Here is a 19,869-nt window from a genome sequence, read left to right on the forward strand (position 1 = left end):
TTCATATTTATCATACAGACATGACAACAGTATTAATCTTATCTCACTGTAAGAAGGCAAATAAGTGTATTTTCCAACATATGGATCTGTTTCTTTGAGGCATTTAACTCTCAAGCCAGATAACTAATTGGTACAGTGAATGGGTGAATTAATTTATCTTACATTGTGAACTCTTATCCATCTTGAACATTGAATTATGAAACATGTTTTAATGGAAAATACCCAATATCATGTGCGTTTGGTACACAACACAACCTGCTCCTCCATTCCTCATCCTGAGTGTGACTCGTTGTATGTAGCAATGACATCCATTACACCAGCTATTGAAGGGCACGATTAAGGATTGATTGCCTAAACAAAACAGTCCCCTGTGTCTTATGTGAAGTGTACACACTGCTGTTCTCTCTTCGCTAAAGGACTAACGATCCATCACAGTGTTTACCAAACACACCTAACACTCGTGGCCTCAGATAAAGGTTCACAACTCTTCACAGTAGCAGCTACGACCACATCGCTGTAGGATGTTCTGCTGACCGCTACACTTTCAGTGAGGTTTTTAAAAAGGCATGAGAGGGTCGGCCCCACAGGAGGACCCAACTCTCAGGTCACAGAGAGTCTAATCTCCAACAGTTTGGTCTTCAACTGGATGTCAAGCAGTAAATTCTGCACTTCGTAATGTGACATGTTTTTGTAAGGACTTTTTCCGGAGTGAAAAACAGACCTTGTATCTGGACAAGAGTACATTTCTGTCCAAGGAGCAGATTTATTCCGCTTAAAATGAATTGCTCTCTGAGGGGCACTTAGAAGTCCACCTTCACTTTATGTATTGCTCTCAGGAGAGCACATAAAAGCATCCGGCTTAAGATGAATTACTGAAGTCGACTTTAATAAAAATCTGTTTATTTGCACCCTGCAATCATTCAGTGGTGAATCTCTTCTTAAATAAACACACAGTGGTGCAGTAAAGCCTGCCATAAAGTAATGTAGGTGTCTGTTTGCTGGAAACAAGGAGACACAAAGAGGCAGATCCACAGAGGGAACAAAAAACCTGCTGAGTTATTTTTTGGTCTGTTTTAAGGTTGAGAGCCCCGGGCATTGTTTCAAACTGAATGATTCACACAGAGAGCATCACTCAGTCTTATATTTGTTTTTTTCTACTAAATATAACAGCTTTGTGGATGTTTTGGCGGGTTAAGATTCTTTACAACTGAACTCTCAAATGGATGCTTCTGTTAAAGGTTCATTAGCTTCCCAGGAGGCCTTACAGTTTTAGCCCTGGTGGCTACAGCCCACGTACAGTCATAGAGTACAGCTTTATTCTGAGGACTGCAGCCCAGCATTTGTGCTGATGTCGAGGTTTTCAGAAAGTATCAGACGAGACAGGTGACTTTGAGGTGTGTCACTGGAGTTACCAAAGAGAAAAGATGAAGTGTTGCTGCACAGGAAGGACTATTTGTTCTTTAAACAACACCTCACACCTTAACGAAATACTTCACCCATAAAATAACCATTTGTACATCAGTAAGTCATGTTGCACTGCCTTGAATATGTAAAGAACTTTTTTTCACACACCTCCATGGAAAAAAGTAGAAATATAGATTTATTGTCTGATTGGGGGCCACATTTAACAACAACGATAATATTGTGCATAGCGTGAGTTCAGGCAGGACACGATCTCAAGCTCAGCTCACATCCCAGCTACATCAGCTGGTCTCAAACAGCCCAATCAACTGATGGAGCAGCTGATTGATCACATGATTCCTCTCTATGCAACCAATTGGTGAATCTCATTCAGGTCGCCCTATTTAAACTGCTCTGGCCTGTCTACTGTTGCTGCTTTCTCTGCAAGCCGCTTTGCAACCTGCCTCCACCCCAGCTCCCCCTTTTCATGCTGTGTCTGACTTATTAATGTAATTTCTGTTTGTCATTGATGCTGCTCTGTTCTGTTCCCGGGGGGTCTTTGCTCCTGCTCTCCCTGCCTTAGGCTTTCCATGTAGGTGCATGGAAGGGCAGGAAGGTTTGCCTCTCTGCCTCAGGCTTTCCATGTAGGCACATGGAAGGGCAGGGAGGTTTGCCTCTCTGCCTTAGGCTTTCCATGTAGGTGCATAGAAGGGCAGGAAGGTTTGCCTCTCTGCCTTAGGCTTTCCATGTAGGCACATGGAAGGGCAGGGAGGTTTGCTTCCTCTGCCTCAGGCTTTCCTCATTTGCATGTGGAATGGCAGACAGGTGTGCTCTCTCTGCCTTATGGCTTTCCACGCAGGCGCGTCGAAGGGCAGAGAAGTGTGCTCTTTCCACGTAGGGGCATGGAAGAGGCTTTCTGCGTAGGCCTGAGGAAAGGCAGAGAGGCCCCAGAACAGAGCCATACCGTCAAATATAGTACTGCAAATGGAAATAAAGTTTCCTTTGACTAAAGTGTTCCTGACTGAACTATATCAAAACATCTGTTAACAAACTCTGTACTTCCCAAACACATGAATTTTCACTAACAGACCTTATTGGCGTCTGGCTTGAGTTATGTGCGAGTTTGTTAACAGATATTTTGATGTAGTTCTGCTGTTGTTAAATGTGGCTCCCAATCAGTCAATAAACCAATACATTTTCCATCAAAGTGCTTTTCAGGAATTCAGTGTAACATGCCATGACTAATGATACACAAGTGGTCATTTTTTTGGTTGAAATATTCCTTTAGGTGGATGAGCGTACTCATCGTGCACATTTGTCATGAGTGACAGGAACAATGATAATGTGTCCAATATTAACAGCAAGACATGATGCCATACCAACTGCTGAGCTCAAAACTGGTACTAGGTTGCCACCTGCTGGTAAAGACAGAGAAATATCTGTCAGTGAAACATACTGTGTTATTGGCCAATATATTTAAATCATGAGAAGAATGTAAACAGCAAACATTTGGCTCATTTTAGTAACATAACAGGTAAGCAACAGAAGAATATTTATGGAGCATTTAAAGGACAAATTACAATTTCAAGGCACATTTTTATCCCATTGTAAAATGACACTAATTTGGGGCAGATTTTATAATGCATTGAAATTTACCATCATTTTCCAAATTGCAGGCTTTTTTGTTTTCATGGTGCTGTTGCCGCAGGCTAATTTAGACACATAAGTCATGTTAATTCAACGGCTCAAACAGCTGCTTCTTTAATGGACTTCTTAAGTGACGAGCTTGTTTATAAAAGCTGCAACTTTGTTTACAGCATCACTGGCAAACGCCTGGCTTGTTGTCATGCAGCCAAAAGCTTAGGACGCTGTTAAAAGCGTGTTTGTTTTGAAGAAATTACTCACCGTCTCGTTCCCTTCCCTCACTGAGATGATTTTATGTTAAACTGATTTTAATTTGTTGCAGTATGTTGGGATTAACATTTTGTTTTTTTTATTGCTCACTATACCCACGACCACCTCTGCCTTCACTCACACCCTCAACTACATCACCCACATGTCTCCCCCCCCCCTCCCCTCCCCTCACCCACCCACCCAGACTCAGACAGCCTCTCCAGCCCCACCCGCCACAGCCTCAGCCTGTCAGACGGCTCAGAGGATCAGCTGGACCGCCTCCAGCAGGTGGAGCTGGCCAGGACGACACCCATGTCCCAGTGGAGGGCAGGCACTGTGCAGGCCTGGCTGGAGGTGGTCATGGCGATGCCCATGTACATCCGCACCTGCTCAGAAAATGTCAAGAGTGGAAAGGTAAGATTAAACCACTGACATGACCTAGGTGGACTCTTCAGTTTACATATCAGCCTGTCATATCTCAGTTCACCTGCATGGACACTTTGCATGTTAAGTTGCAGTAAACTGTATCCTGTTTTACAGGTGTTACTTGGGCTAACTGATGAAGACCTGGAGCTGGGTTTAGGTGTCAGCAGTTTAATGCATCGCCGGAAACTCCGCCTGGCCATAGAGGATTACAGAGATGCTGAGAATGGTAGAGGGTGAGGAAGGGAAACAGACAATTCTTGTATAAACTTTACATTACTATGTGATAGTGTAAGAGGGCCATCTGCTGGTGATGTATAGTAACAACAGTTAGAAAATGTGTAGGATCATCTTCCCTTAAAATTCTCAGAAGTGATAATGTCAACTTTAAATCGAGATAAATGCAACAGTCTCATTATCTTTACAGCTGTTTCCTTCTTTTAGATCCAGATTAATGACATCCTTTATGAACAGAAATATTAACTAGGTTAAAGGGTCAGTGCACCCATATGCACAACACACAAAAAGCGTATTTCTCATTTACCCCCTGTGTGTCCTCCATTTTGCTACTTTACTGTGGGTTTTTAGCTCTGCAGCATCATATCATTGAACGGTAACATATTAAAAAAAAATAATAGCAATGTTCCTTTTCAAAATCAGTGTCCTTATTACTCGGGATACTCTAAATTCCCATAGCTTTATAAACTCAGGTTGAAACAGTTATTTTTGTTTGACCGGCTGTCCAAAACTCAAATATGTTCTTTTTACTGTCTTAGAAGATACAAGAAGAAAAAAAAAAACACTTGTCTGATGAGCTTGAACCTGCTGATTTTTTTGGCATTTTTAATCACACAATTACTTAAACAATTATTATATTATCAAAACTGCTGCTGATTTATTTCCCTTGTAGTCGAAATTCTGATAATAGCGTTGGTAAAAATTTTGCACAAAGGTTGCTAAAATGTATCCTGAAAGCAATGTGAACATCTGAGACGTATTTTAAAGCAGTCCATCCAAATGACATTTCACTCAAAACCACGAATGTCAATGTTATTGTGGTGTACGACCAGTAGAGTTAATCATCTGGAAACCATTATTGTCTATGAAAAGTTTCATGGAAAGCCATCCAGTAGGTGTTGAGATATTTAAGTTCGGACCAAAGTGGTGGACCCACCAGCCTGGTCTCGTTCCCAGGACATCAAAATTCACCGCTTGGGCAGTGCCCCGCTGTCACAGTAATGTTGCTGGGGGTAACCTTTAGCATCTGTCTGAGACACCCTGGGCTATCAGCTGACTCCAGTGTGATCCCATTTGCATCATTATTAGATGTTCACAGTAACGGATGTAGTTTAAAGATCTTGAAAGTCCACTAGAAGGGTCCAACAAGCACAGGACTTTGACCCAGAAGACCAGGATTCAAGACCAAGAAACAACCACAGTGGCTGCTGTGTTTGTGCTTCACATGTCACATTAAGTTTTTAGCATCCTCCACATTCTTTTCTCTAAATAAGTATTTTTGTTGCCTAAACCTAAACGGAGACCAGTTCTTCTTGCATGCCCCTTCTGCATCAAGATACAACGTAAAAGGCTGCCCTCAGTAACACCGGGGCTTTTTCCCAAGTGGCAAAATATAACAAGTAGGGATGAGAATCAACAGCTTATCAAGCCACTGGGGGCTATATCTTTATGACTAGATACCACAATGAGTGACAAAATGTGGCCTTTAAAGGAATACGCTCTAAATCACCCCCAGTAACCATTTGTATATCAGTTAGTAACCTTGTGTCACACTGAAATCGGGAAGAATCCTGTGCTCAGTACTTTCCAAACCCATTTTGCTACTTGACTATTTAAAACACTTCTTTGTAAATAGTGTGGGTGTGCTTTTTACACAGACGTGTTTTAAATAGTTATGTTTTAGAGAGACCAGCATACAATAGGATAAATGAGACTTGGATTATACTGCACGAGTTGTGTAAGAGTTTATAAACAGATGTTTGATATAGTTTTGCTGCCATTAACACAGTCCCCTCTGACTTCAACTCATTAAGAATTTTGGAGTGTTCTTTATGAATTTAGCGTAACACTGGGTGAGTAATTGATATACAAATGGTCAACTGGGGGTGAAGTATTCCTTTGACAAACTGTTGCACTGTTTATCTGCAGGCTGTCCAAGGCTGCAGACATGGACCACCACTGGGTGGCCAAGGCCTGGTTAAGTGACGTGGGCTTGCCTCAGTACTCCCAGGCCTTTCATAACCACTTGATAGACGGCCGCCTGCTGAACTCCCTGACGCGCCGTGACCTTGAACGTCACCTCAACATCACCAAGAAGTTCCACCAGGTCAGCCTGCTGCTGGGCATCGAACTGCTGCACTTACTGAATTTCGACAAGGAGGTGAGTGAGATTCTGCACGACAGGGATTATACCTGGGTATGCTGCAGCAGCAGGTGAAAATAGCTCCTATCGGCTGAGTAAAAGGTGTTTGTTAAAATGGTTTCCAGGCACTGCAGGCTCGCCGGGTACAGTGTGAGCACCAGAACGTGGATCCGTTGGTATGGACCTCTCATCGGGTCATCAAATGGGTCAAAGATATTGACCTGAAGGTAAGGAGAGAGAAAGAATGCACCTTTAAGACATTTAAAACACAGTATATTATCCTTTTTAAACTCACATCTTGAAATAAAAACAGAAGCTACAGTCATTACAGCAAGGCAAATGTTTGTATTAAATATTAATAATCAAGAGATACTTATGTACCGAGCTTTACAAGAGCACTATCACGTGGTACTGCGGGTAATCATGGCCCTTGTGTTTACCCAGCGCTCCCTATCTCCACAGAGTGATAGGAGGCCTTTGTTTTGTATCTCTAAGCTGCTGCTAGTTGATTATAAGGCCTTCAGATTACAGCCTCTATGGTGGTGCTGCAATATGAATATCCCCAGTCAATATTAGCTACTGTCTGGCAGAGGACATGTTTCCATTATGAGGCAAGACCACATTCAGGGTGTGTGGAGATAAGGCCGTCTGGACTGACATCCTGTTAATATCCTCAGGGAGTGTGATTTTATACTGACATCAACTCATGAATCAATATGTTCTTTGTCCAGCAGCCAATTTGACATAATTTATGTGAGACTGTTGATATCCTTTGGCCAGTAATGACCACAGTGTTACATCTTCATACATTATAACAGAGAATTTTAGATTTGATCTTATGAATTAAATTAATCACTCTTCGGCCTTCTCTCCATCCACCTGTCCAGGAGTTTGCTGAAAGTCTTCAAAGCAGTGGAGTTCATGGTGCTGTCATGGTGCTTGACCCCACTTTTAACACTGACTCCATGGCAACAGCACTGGGGATCCCTAGCAACAAGCACATGGTTCGCCGACACCTTGTTGAGGAGATGAAAACCCTGATTGGCCCAGCCAGGTGAGAGGAGGCAATCACACAGACACAGCAAGACAGATCCCAATGTAGCTCCACTTATTGTTCATTCTGTTTATGTGTAAGTGGATTAGATAAGACACTCCTTAAAGGGACAGTTCACCCCAAAATCAAGTATACATATTTTTCTTCTTACCTGTAGTGCTTCTTATCAGTCTAGATTGTTTTGGTGTGAGTTGTCGAGTGTTGGAGATATTGGCCGTAGAGATGTCTGCCTTCTCTCTAATTTAGTGTAACTAGCTGGCACTTGTCTTCTGGTGCCCAACAGCAATGTCTCTTTCCAGAAACCATGACCAGTTACTCAAGATAATCCGCAGACCTTGTTGTGAGCAGTTTCATGTAAGAACTATTTTCTTTTTACTGAGTTACACCTGCCAACCATATCACCACACAGAGGCCTATGTACATGACAGTGCAAGTGTAAACACTAATGGCTTCTTCCTTGGCTGTAATGTTTGTTGGCTCAGTGGTGCTAAGTGAACTAGCAGTAGATGCACGTTCCTTCTGTGTGGTGATTTGATCGGCAGGTGAAACTCAGAAGAAAGAGAGTAGTTCCTACATGAAACTGTTCACAACAAGGTCTGAAAAAGGAATATGCCTCTACTGCTAGCTCACCTAGCCCCACTGAGCTAGCAAACCTTACAGCCAAGAAGGAGCCATTAGCATTCCCACTTGCGCTGTCGATACAGTTGGTGGGTGTAGTCTGGTAGAAACTGCTCAAAACAAGGTCTGTGGATCATCTTAAAAAACCGGGTTATGATTTCTGGAAAGAGACATTGCTGTTGAGTTTTTCAAACATATTTTTTTGGCACATTGAGCACCATAAGCTGAGTGCCATCTAGTTCCATTATATTGGAGAGAAGGCAGACATCTCTACGGCCGATATCTCCAACACTAACTCACACCCAAACAATCTAGACTGATAAGTAGCACTACAGGAAAGAGGAAAAATATGTAGTTTTGATTTTAGAGTGAACTGTCTTGAAAAAAGGACAATCTCTGATAACTCCTGTTGTACAAAGGTATATTATAGGGCCTTTGAAATGCTTTTTGCGCCTTTCCCCATCACTCTGCCCCTTGCCTTGTTCCCCGCAGGGCTGATGCCAAACAGGACTACGAGCACCTTGGCCTGGGAACACCACCAACCCTCCTTCGCCAGAACTCCCTGGGCAGGCCGCCCAGCTCCACCAGCCGACACACTGATGACGAAGGCTCGTTGAGGAGGAGGGCTGTCAAGGTGGGGGGAAAGAAATACTCTTCCTGAAACTTTCACAAGTTGTTTCTCTCAATCTCAGCTGTGTTTTGATACGAGAATCAAAATCAGGCTCAGTGACTCACTCATAGTGCGGAAGAAATGGAGCTTAGTGCTGACACATTATGAGACATTAGAAGAATGTTAAATTTTACGGATTTGACACAGCTGCTGTTAATGAGATCAGTGCAGACAAGACAGCCTGTACGGCTGCAGGCTAAATACAGAATATAAGACATAAACTACAACTTTGCCGATGGAATGGAAAAAGGTGCTGTAATTACACAACATAGAGAATATTTCCCCCATGATGCATCTCGCCATCATGTATTTCTTGTAAAAAAATAAATGTGTGTTTCTGTTTCAGCCTCCGACTGGGTTCAGTCCCAAAGCTCGCAATGGGCAAGACTTGAGTTGCCATAGCAGCTGTGGCTCCCTGCCTCGAGAGGTTCGAGACCAGACTCCACCTCGAGCCGAGGGAAGCCCGATCCACGGCTACACCAGCATCGAGGTCACTAACGTGTGAGGTCATCATAGCGTGACGAAACACCAGCCATCAGCTTCATCACAGCTAAAGCTACATTATTGACATTTGTCATGTGCGCCTGAACATGGGACGGTTATTTTTTCTAAAGATGAGAATTTACAGATTGCACTTTTTAAATGGGACAGGATGCTTTTTTACAAGTTTCCTGCTATAAGAAAAAATAAAATGACTCATTTTGGGCAGGTGGTACTTTAATGTTTTGAGGGCAGTAATTTCCCTTCCTGAACGGCAGAAGGACTCAAGCTAAATTATTATTTTTCTATTTTTTTGTGTGTGTAAATGGTATTTTGTGAATCGGGATGTGACTTGGCAATTTGGCAGTTTGTTGACTGGTTGCTGTCGAGTGTTTCTCCGAGGGATATGAGATTTTAAAAAAACAAGACTGTTTGTATAATACAGGGTACTTAATGACTAAATGAAAAAAAAGTTTCGTATCAGTGTAAATTGTTCTCGTTTCATTCAGTTCTGCTGTTTGTGATGCCTTGTTGATGTAGCCGGGGACAGTGGACAAGAAAAAAAAAAGAGACTTGAATTGAATTTTAAATTCTAGAGTTTATGTTTGATAGTCATTTTTCATCTTGCACATTTACACACTTGTGTCTAAACAAATGTAGCACCCTCTTCTGATGTTTTATACTGTGCAGTAAACATGGAAACATATTTGAACAATGCCAAGAAAAGATGACTGCAGAGCTGTATGTCCATAGAAGCCTACAGGCTGAAAGCTGTGAGGATGCATCTATGTGAAAATGAAAGAGTTCCTTTTCATGAAATAAAGATGACATCTCAAATTTAACAGTCCTGTTGCACCCATCTTCAGCACAAAGTCAAATTTAAAACAAATCACAGTAACAATGGATAAAATTGCCACATGTAATGTGGTAATATGTCACTGTTATAAGTCATCTCTGTAGCTCTATGCAGCTTTTTAGCCTCTTTTAGTTTATTGTTTTGGTTTTATGAATGTAAATCTACCATACTATTCAGTGTAACAGATCTTAGTGACATGTTTTCAACAAAAAAGCTCAAGTAAACCTGCCTGTAAGCCTGTCCAGCACCAAACAACAGAGTTTGCAACTAGCTGGTAAAGACAGTCAAACTTCAAGCCACTATAGAGACAGGTATTTGTCCCAGGATTTAATGGAGGCCAACACAGAAGTGGAAGCAGAGTAAATATTTGACTTGAATTTATCAGGCAACCAGAAACACAACACCAAATGAAAATTAATGTTGCACCACCTATGCTTGATGAGTAAACAGGCTGACTGCTGTATGTTAACACGCCTCAGAAACTTTATAAGGCGTTCAGGGTTATATGTCTGTCGGGCTGTTTTGGACTTTTTCTGTCCCTGAGTGGCGAGAAATAACACACAACACAACCCCCACGTCATTAATGCAGCTTTAAAGATCAACATTCAACAACTGATTAGTTTGTGAACGTCAAGAAGAAAACTGAAGGGTCAGATTTGTGATAGTGTATAAATGAGAGGCTTTGACAGTGTGAGAAAGAGGAAATAATAATAGACGTTGGGAATTTATGAATGAAGAATGACATAAGGGCATGGAAATCAGTGGTGTGAGGTAGTTATGACGGGCCTCAGGGAAGGCTAGTAACTAGTTGTGAAGTACACACAAACACACACACATCATTAGGTGTCTATATCCTCCTGAGACCCTGTGTCGTCATATGAGGTCATCACATTTTGGGTTTACTTGACCTTATACTTCATTCTGCTTAACTTAGGCCTGTTGTCCTCATTAGTGGACGCTTTTTTGTGCCATCTAGTCCATGTAAAAACAAGATGGCAGCCATCTCTGCCAAGTCAGTCTGCAGCGGACCTTGACACAAAGTGGGCAAGATCCAAAACCTGATCACATTTTATGGTTGAAACTTGTTTATTTAGGATTAATAATGTTCGTAGTTTGATATGGCAACAAATTTGACCAATTTTAGCAACAGTAACAAGCTGAGACACTGTTAATTAGGAAGTACTCATTTGAAGACGTTGGGACTTTATTACCCTCTTGTTTGAGGACATAGAGAATTTATTATCGTTGACTATGTCAGTTTTTTTTATAATTATCAGGTCCTATTAAACACAAATAGCAAGGAGAAATTAAAAATGCATACCAAACAAAAGTTTGGGTTTCAGGGGGATATTTATTTTTACCAATTATAGCTTTGCTGCCTTCTTCTCCTGTTCTTTTCTCTTATGTCTTTTCTAACTGCAGCTTTTATATCCAAAGACATGACTGCTCGTTTGCCTCACAAAAGTGCTCAGCTTGTCAATCTTGACAGATTTTGCACCTAAATTACCCACCATATATCTTATGTTTCATCACATGATCAAATTGAGTCGTGACATTGGACAACATCAACTAAGATATTGCCTAAAAATCATTATGGTATATCTGTATGTGACAGAAATACCAAGAAATGTTTTTTTATAGCTTTTATAGTTTATGTAGCATATAGCATATAATTTTGTCATAGACTGCTACTGACTATTTTACAACAAAAAATAAGAAAAAAAGAAAGAAAGAAATCCATGATGGAGGTGGGCTGACCTTTTCCGAAGACATATTAATTAATGGCGCCCTCCTCAGCTGAGCTGTAACATTAGCTAGCTCAGTGGTGTCAGGGCTCATTCTCCACCAAACATGTTGGAGGCCCCCACCTCACCCCACGGGCCCCGGGGCAACCGTGCTGCCTGTGCTGCATATTTACCCTCCTGCTGGGACTGTTGAATTTCAGAATTAAAGAGTAAATGTGTGAGAACTCACTTGCATGAGGAAGTGTGTGTGGTTCACTGCCTCCACTACAATGCAAATAAGGTTTCCATATTAACTCAGTGATTACTTTCCTGTATTAATATTGACTCTGTGCACTTGACTGACTTCTCAGCAGCATTTTGGTGAGTCACTCCGGTTATCTCCTCTCTCTGCTCCTCATTGGGCATGTTAACTCAAGTCTGTGTTTAGACATCCACGCAATACAACATGGTGCAACTTCCTCCTCTTACTCACAGTGACTCGGTCATCGTGATGAGGTAAGGATGACACAGCACCAAGTGATACGGCTACTCTCTGTGCTACAGTAGGAGTGCTGGGAAAATTTTGGCAATCCATTATAAAGTGTCCCTTTGTACTCTGGGATATCAGTGATATGACAAGGGAGGGCGCGCCAGGGGGAAGCTCCATCTGAGAAATGACCTGAGCGACTTATTAGGGGAAACAGTCGGTGGTGAAATGTGATTACATGCTCACGTAGCAGCCATAAAAACCAATCGATAATTACACGTCAGTGGATGTGAAGGAGCTCGTAGGTTAAATTATAACATTGACTGTGGGTTATTCTGTTTGAGTTATGTATGGTTTTATTTATAGGTAAAGGCGCACTGCATAGAATATTGACTGAATAACACAATGCCATATATATTTATAGCCTAAGTTAATTTGCTCCACTTATGGCTATGAGGTCGTGTAAATCACGCTTATCTATGGTATATCTCAGTGTAACATTTTTCCTTTGTAGCTGCCGATGTAGCACTTAATTTGATTACAGGCTGACAGTGATAGGACTTCCAGATGTAATCAAGGCTTGCTCACTGTGCTTCTCTGGTGTGTGTGTGTGTGTGTGTGTGTGTATGAACAGAGGAAGAAAATCTCCCCAGAGGCCCGAACAGCGGGGTTGCCTAACTCAAAAGGAACAATACATTGAGTGACCAGGGCTGTAGCTGGTTTTGTCGTTATTGTGAAACAGTCCGGTCCTCATTCTCGCAGGCCGTGGTGGACTCTGGGAAAAGGAAATGGGGCTGAGTGGAGCCCATTTTTTACTGTCTTGGGTAACTCTGCTGCAACATGTAAACTAGATACTTACAGGCACAAACACAAAAATATCTGTGGTCAGTGGCGTGAGGTAGTTACAGCGGGCCCCGGTGCACGCTATTGTGCACATTACCCAGCAATCACTGCATCTGTTTATGACAAAAAAATACCAACGAAAATAAGAAATTTTCCATGTATTTTAATCCTTTTATAGTTTATGTATAATCAGCATATTGTTATAGATGCTACCTTTTGAATTTAATGAGAGTTCTTCTTTGAACACAAGCATATTTCTAAGGTGGCAATCTCCCATAAGGGCCTATTATCTGCCCAACATATTGTTGGAGGGCCCGCTCTCTATGGGCCCCCCAGTGCAGGCCTCTGTCCTTCTGTCCAAAGGGATCAAAATGAGTGGCAGCAAGTAGGTAGTAAATTTACAAAGAGGAAGTAAAGATCTGGCTGAATGAGCCTGATGTGAAACTAAATGTTGTCAGTGTCCACTGCATGAGGAAGTATCGAGTGCACACTGAGTTACTGGCATTCATTCTTATTTGCCAGTTGTTATTCGGTAAGTAGTAAAAGACAAATTTTATTTATTTATTTATTTGTTTATTTGAATGGGACAGTGCACATTGATGAACATGTTAAAACATGTAAAGATGCCGGATTGTAGCTTGACGCTAATTTCCATCCGTAGTCCCATTAACATAAAAACAAATTAAGACAGTACATTATTTCACAGTAAGAAAAAAGGAGCAGTAGCAATAAAACAAGCACTAACAGTGAAAAACACATTGAAAAACACAAACCATAATATACAGACAGACAGATAAATTGCAATACAGATTGACTGTGGGTGGAGAGCTAGCCCACAGGTAGGGAGACCATAAGAGTTTTGTTTTGAAGAGTAAAGTGCATAGGTGCTGGGTAAAGTGTCAAGTGCTAAAGTGCATGAGTGCCAGATGAAATTGCACAATGCCCTAAGGTGCACATCAGTTTAAAGTGCCAGTTTGTATTGCACGAGGCTCAGTACACTCAGTTCCACATGCAGAAGCGTGTAATTATTGCACTAAATGTGATACATAAATGTATTATGTAAAAACTACTGATGAGAAAAAATCATACACAAAAGTATTGTGTAATTTTTGTATACATGTAACGGAAAACGAAAGAAACTCTGATGATGACCCAACAATTGCATTGCATTACAGGTTACAGGTGGTCGCATGTTTGATTTTCTAGTAACCATGCTTTCAGCTTCCCCTTGAAAGTGCTAAGAGTGGTGCTCTCTCTGATAATGACTGGGAGGTTATTCCAGCTTTGCCCACCTTTTATGGATAGAACATTCTGACCAAAGGTGGTTCTTCTGTGTGTAATTTCACAGTCACCTCTTGTGCCTGACCTAGTACCATGTCCTGTGAGTCTTTTTTTTATGGATGAACTCTTTTACAGGAGCTGGTGCTGGTCCGTGTAAACATTTGTATATGAAACAGGCATTTTTGAATACTTTTAAATTTTCAAAGTCTAGAAATTTGTGCTTTCCAGGACCTTACAGTGATGATGGGAGTTTGGTTTCCGGTCAAATATCTTTACTGCTCTGTTATACATCTGCTCTATGGGTTTTAAAGTTGAGGTGCTTGCAAACGCCCAGTTTGTGAAGCAGTAGTCAATATGAGAGAGAATCAGGCTGAAAATATGGGTTTTAGCTGCACCATCTGTTAAGAAGGGCCGAATTCTAAAATTTAATAGATTAAAGTTTACTGTGTTTCTGACTTTTTTAATGTGTTTCTTGAAAGTCAGGTTTGAGTCCAAGACGACTCCGAGGTATGTGAAGTGGGAGACCAGCTCTAATTCCTCCCCGTCAAGAAACACATTGGACCTTTTGATGTCAGTAGGGCGTTTGCTGAACATCATGCACACTGTTTTTTTTGTGTTTAACAGCAGGCAGGTGTTTTTCAGCCAATGTTGTATGTTGTGCAGCGCATCCGTGAGCCTTAGAGAGATGTCTTTTGCGTCATTTGCATAAGTAAAAATGACCACGTCGTCTGCGTACATTTGTGCATTAAAATCAGTACATACATTAGGCAAATCATTAATGTACAGTGAAAATAGCAAAGGTCCAAGGATCGATCCTTGTGGGACACCAACTGTGTTTTTAAGAAAGGGGGATTTTACACCATTTACCATGACACACTGTTCCCTGTTCGACAGATATGACTCAAACCATTCCATTGTTTCAGCTGAAAAGTTAAAATATGTTAGTTTTCTCAGGAGGACTTGGTGGTCTACTGTGTCAAATGCCTTTCTGAGGTCTAGGAACACAGCACCCACATGCGATGTTTTATCCAACATACATTTTACCTTTTCTAAAAACACACAGTTAGCTGACTCAGTGGAATGGTGGGGATGAAAACCAAATTGCATCGGGTGGAGTGGGTTAAATCCCTTATCTAGATGTTCAATTAGTAGTTTCGATACCCATTTTTCAAGCACTTTGGATAACACCGGGAGAATACTGATTGGACGATAGTTGGCAACTGATGTTTTGTCCCCTGATTTAAAAACGGGCGTCACCGTGGCTATCTTCCGGGATGGTGGTACTTCCCTTGAGGTGATTGACTGATTTACTAAGATAGTTATCGGTTTTATCAGTGCATCAGAGTATGTTTTGATGAAGTCGGTGTCCAAGTCAGATATATCCTTGGCCTTGGAACATTTCAGAGCAGAAATAATCTTCTTCACCTCAAGTTCAGTGATTTGCTTTAATTTAAAGACAGGATGGTCATTTATGATTGGTCTGGGAAGAACATTGGAGGGGGCAAAGAGCTTTGTTATGTCTTTTACACTGTCTAGGGAATATTGGTTAAAAGTTTGGGCCAATACTGCAGAGTCATTGACCAGGATATTGCCAATTTTCAGTGCTAGAGTAGTGCTCGCCTCTTTGTTTTCTTTAACTAGTAACTTATTTAATAATTGCCAGGCTTTCCTGCCATTCCCTTTGGCCCCTTCAATAGCCACCAATGCCACACACCGCAGCATTTAAAGCCTAAGCTTATTTGCATTGCACATCCTTCGATGGGTCTTTAAAGGCAAAGCGGCTTTATTTATAGAGCACATTTCATCAAAGAAAGCCAGTGTGCTCTCCATTTAAAAAAAGGGACATAAAAAACATCAAGCGCCATGCAGTGGCATAACAATGGAAAAAATAACATGTATACATACACATAATGCCGAAACACACACTCACACTACTGTAAACTCAACAACCTTCTTCAAAAACTGTTTCAGGTTAAATTTTGTAAATGATCAGGATCCAGGATGCTTCACGTATTACTGAGTACGAAGCTCTGAGTGGAACCACAGTGTCACTGAGCACCTGATGAGCACCTTACTATTTAACGTGAGTGTGTCAGTCAGAGTGCAGCCTGGCAACAAACAGACGGATTAATCATTTTGATTGTTGTCACACACAATAAACACAATTTCACAAATTTGTTCAAGTCAGTTCCACAACAAAAATATTCCACTCTGGGATTTTAATTCAGTCTGTACATTCCTCTTTTTCATTACCAAAATTTTCCTCTACACATGTGCGGCCTCACTGTGGAAGATTCCTCTAGGTCTTTGATGACTACATCATTTGTCATCATTGGGAAATCAGTGCATCTTGTCTTCTAGTATGTGTGCAAAATGAGCCTGTCAGCAAATTATAGAAATAACATAAAACTCCATTGGGCCTCTTCAGTCTCAGGGTCCTGGTGTTATGCATGCTGGATTACTGTCACACTGTCATGACCCACTGCAACACTTCAATAGAGCAGAACCATTGGTAATATGATTAGCAACACCTGCTGTTTTCCTGCAATGACAACTCTAAATGTGTTGTTTAAAAGTCCTAGCAGTGTGCTTGGACATTGTTTCTTGTGTTGAGTTTAAAAGCAGTTAGTGATTTTTATTTAAACCCTAGTAAATATTCATCTATTATTCATTTACAACCGGAAACTTTCTTCTTCATATGTTGACTTGAATGCTCCCTGCAGACACAATGGTACATTTCTGCATGTTCAGCTGACTGTGCTCTGAATAAAGCCTCTCCAGGGTACACTAGCTTAGCATTTAATTGGAAATGTGCTGAATGCTGTCTCTGATTTGCATACAATTAGTGCCAAATTACATAGTTCTTTACAGGAAAGTCCCTAGGATAATTTGAGGGACTTTTTGTTTTCATCATAACATGTTTTAAATCTTGATGTTAAAGGGGAACACCACCTAAAATAAGAATTCCAATATGTTATTATCAAGGCCTTGAAAAGTTCAGTTAATATTCGTGAACATGAGCTACTATCTCTTAAACCAGACACCAGCAGTGTTGGGCAGAAGTGTCACTACAAGTAGTTACTAACTTAACTACATTTCTCAGTAGCGTGGTGTAACGTCACTACTTTCTGAGTCAAATGGCTTTTCTAGTAGCAAGGGTGAATAATTGACCTAGTAGCGCGATTACAAGCTTTTTCCCTAGAAAAGCTCTGAAGTGCAGCAAACTGTTTTTTTCTGTGGAGGTCTGCATAAAACTAAGGATAAGAAAATGAGGATAAGTAGTGTGACTGACGCCAGCGCCACATCGCGGCATGTAGACCAGGGAAGCACCTCCGCATGGCATCACATACTGTACTAATCCTTCAGTTTATTCTGCTTGCTGCTTTCACTATTGGCTTCTCTTGCTTCTCCCTGCTCTGCTTCCGATTGACATTGCACTTCTTGACATGTCTCTCAATGTGTCTTGCCCATAGACTGTGTATATTTGGTGGATTTGCAGTGGGCACTAGAGAAGTAGGCACGACAAGGGCCAAGAAAAGAGCCAGAGATACACAGAAACAGTATTAAGAATGAAGAGAGGAGAGACAGAGTGACACACTGACGTCATGTTTTATTGTCAGGATGTGTTCATGTTCTAATGTCCCCCCAAAAAAGAAAAGTTTTAATTTAGGTCTGTTATTTTTATTGTTCATATTACTGTCTTTTGTTTATTATGGTTTTATTGAGTCAGAAATTTATTTTAGAATCCTGTTTTTTGAATTACTGACGTAGCCAGATAGTCTACTGAAAGAGGTCAAGACAGAGAAATGCATTAATAAGTTAGAGGAGAGAGAAAGAGAGGGCGCAATAATGCTGATTTGACATGAAGTTGGAAAAAAAAAAGTAGCTTTGCAAGTAGCAAGCATTTTCTCATAGCTTAGCTCGCTACATTTCTCTGGAGATAGCTTCAGTGTAGTGAAACTTTATTTTGATGTAGAGAAACTAGTAGCTTGGCTCACTACATTTTCCAAATAGCTCGCCCAACACTGGAAACCAGAGAAGTATGTCTCGAACTTGTGATGTCATAGTGTATAAAGTCTGGAGCTGCTCCATAGACAATGAATGGGAGACTGATTTTGTTGACCCACAGAATGTTTTTTTTTTTTTTTAAATTTTTTTATACCAAATGATCTTTATCATACTCTAGTGTTCTCAGCTCTGAAATGGAAAATGCACCATATACATTCCCTTTCCCAACTCCTGAAAAAGAAAAGAAGCGGTGAAGTATCCATACTTCACCACAAACCTTGGTGAAAACTTGGTCTTGCTAAAAAAAAGTCAATAGAGAAAGCAGCAAGCAGAATAAACTGAAGGATTAGTAAGTGATGTCATACTGAAGTGCTTCCCTGTCTACATGCCTTGGTGTGGCGCAAACCTCCAGGTGTGTTCGTGGCATCAGCCTATGTCGTAATGGTTCTGTCTGATCAAGGTGTTTACTCAGATTTGTCACAAGCCTGCACCACAACTGTGTATGCCGTCAGGCCCCAAGGAGCGCTGCTCAGCCTTCCTTTTAATTATTCCCAGTGCCCACTGGTGTTATTCCTGCAAAATAAATCCCCTGTGGCCCAAAGAGCATTTTCCCATCATTATAAAAGAGTGTCTGTTAAACTGTTGAAAGGACACCTCAGACTACAAATGAGGTCAGTTATGACTTTTTCTATTATGCACTTTTGACACATGGAGGGTTTATATTTGTCAAACTTTCTTTGAGCCAAGAAAAGCATTTTAAAAAATCTGTGACATCATCAAAATGTAAAGTCATGAGCCTAGCAGGAAATGGCAGGCAGGGCCAGGGGGAGAGACAATAGTGTTCACACTCAGTGGGCTGCATACCACAGAGGTAAATCTACAAGCTTTATTTTTTTTTTTTTTTTGGCATAAAGGCCAGGCGAAAAAGGCAAGGCAAATTTATTTATTTTTATAGTACACTGCATACCCAAAGGCAACCCAAAGTGCTTTAGAGATTAGTCCATTCAAAGTTCATTGTTGCCCAATCACAAAGCTTGCCTCAAAGGGCTGTACAAATAGTCAGTACAGTTCAATTTTAATTTCAGTTTGATCTATAAAATCCAATATCACAAATCACAGTTAGTCTTAGAAGCTTTAAAGCCTTTGACATCCCTCTGACCTTGGACCCTCACAGTGAATAAGGAAAAACTCCCACCAAAAATCTCTTTAACAAATGAGCAACTGAGCAGGGTCCCCTCTACAGGACGAGAGACATAGCCTGTGCTATTATTTGCTTAAATCACTGAAATCAACGGACTTTAATTCCTTTCACACAAAACTGTTAATCAGCAAAGTTCGAGAAATATAATCAAATTGTCTATTTAAACCAGTATGACTATTACATGTAGCCTATAAAAATTAGGCTTCAGATAATATATCAATCATGAATCATTAATTTGATCTAGCTCAGACAGACAGAGCGTCAGAGAGAGATAGACATTTACGACATCCAGCATACCAACACAACACCACTGTATCCTGTTAAAACAATACCCACAACTTGGATTCATTTTTAAGAAAAGCCCTTTTGATTCTTTCAGTCTGAAGATCCTTATGGACTAAAAGAAATAACTTACAGGGTAATCAAGGAATGGACACATAATTTGAGGTAGCCAATAATCTAGTTTTATACATCTGAAGAACCTCTATTAAAAAAAAAAAACTTGACCAGGTGTCTAGTTGAGACAGGCCATTATTTGTCAAATGTGTCG

General features: G+C 40.9%; 1 protein-coding gene across 10 annotated transcripts in view; it reads left to right on the forward strand.

Annotated features, from left to right (window-relative positions):
* Positions 1 to 9,757, forward strand: part of kazna (kazrin, periplakin interacting protein a) — a 259,175-nt gene extending 249,418 nt beyond the window's left edge. For 8 of the 10 annotated variants that reach the window (XM_033634724.2, XM_033634713.2, XM_033634733.2 and 5 more), the window contains 7 exons: positions 3,500 to 3,708; positions 3,835 to 3,953; positions 5,884 to 6,115; positions 6,223 to 6,324; positions 6,985 to 7,151; positions 8,262 to 8,403; positions 8,786 to 9,757. In XM_033634724.2, the coding sequence (XP_033490615.2) occupies positions 3,500 to 3,708; positions 3,835 to 3,953; positions 5,884 to 6,115; positions 6,223 to 6,324; positions 6,985 to 7,151; positions 8,262 to 8,403; positions 8,786 to 8,944 (1,130 nt within the window). In that variant the 3' untranslated portion in view covers positions 8,945 to 9,757. Of the gene's footprint in view, positions 1 to 3,499; positions 3,709 to 3,834; positions 3,954 to 5,883; positions 6,116 to 6,222; positions 6,325 to 6,984; positions 7,152 to 8,261; positions 8,404 to 8,785 lie in introns of those variants that run through there. The other 2 variants (XR_004502096.2, XR_004502095.2) reach the window with 2 other exon arrangements.
* The last annotated feature ends 10,112 nt before the right edge of the window (positions 9,758 to 19,869 follow it).

Source organism: Epinephelus lanceolatus, chromosome 8 (genome assembly GCF_041903045.1).
Source record: "Epinephelus lanceolatus isolate andai-2023 chromosome 8, ASM4190304v1, whole genome shotgun sequence".
NCBI classification, from domain to species: domain Eukaryota; kingdom Metazoa; phylum Chordata; class Actinopteri; order Perciformes; family Serranidae; genus Epinephelus; species Epinephelus lanceolatus.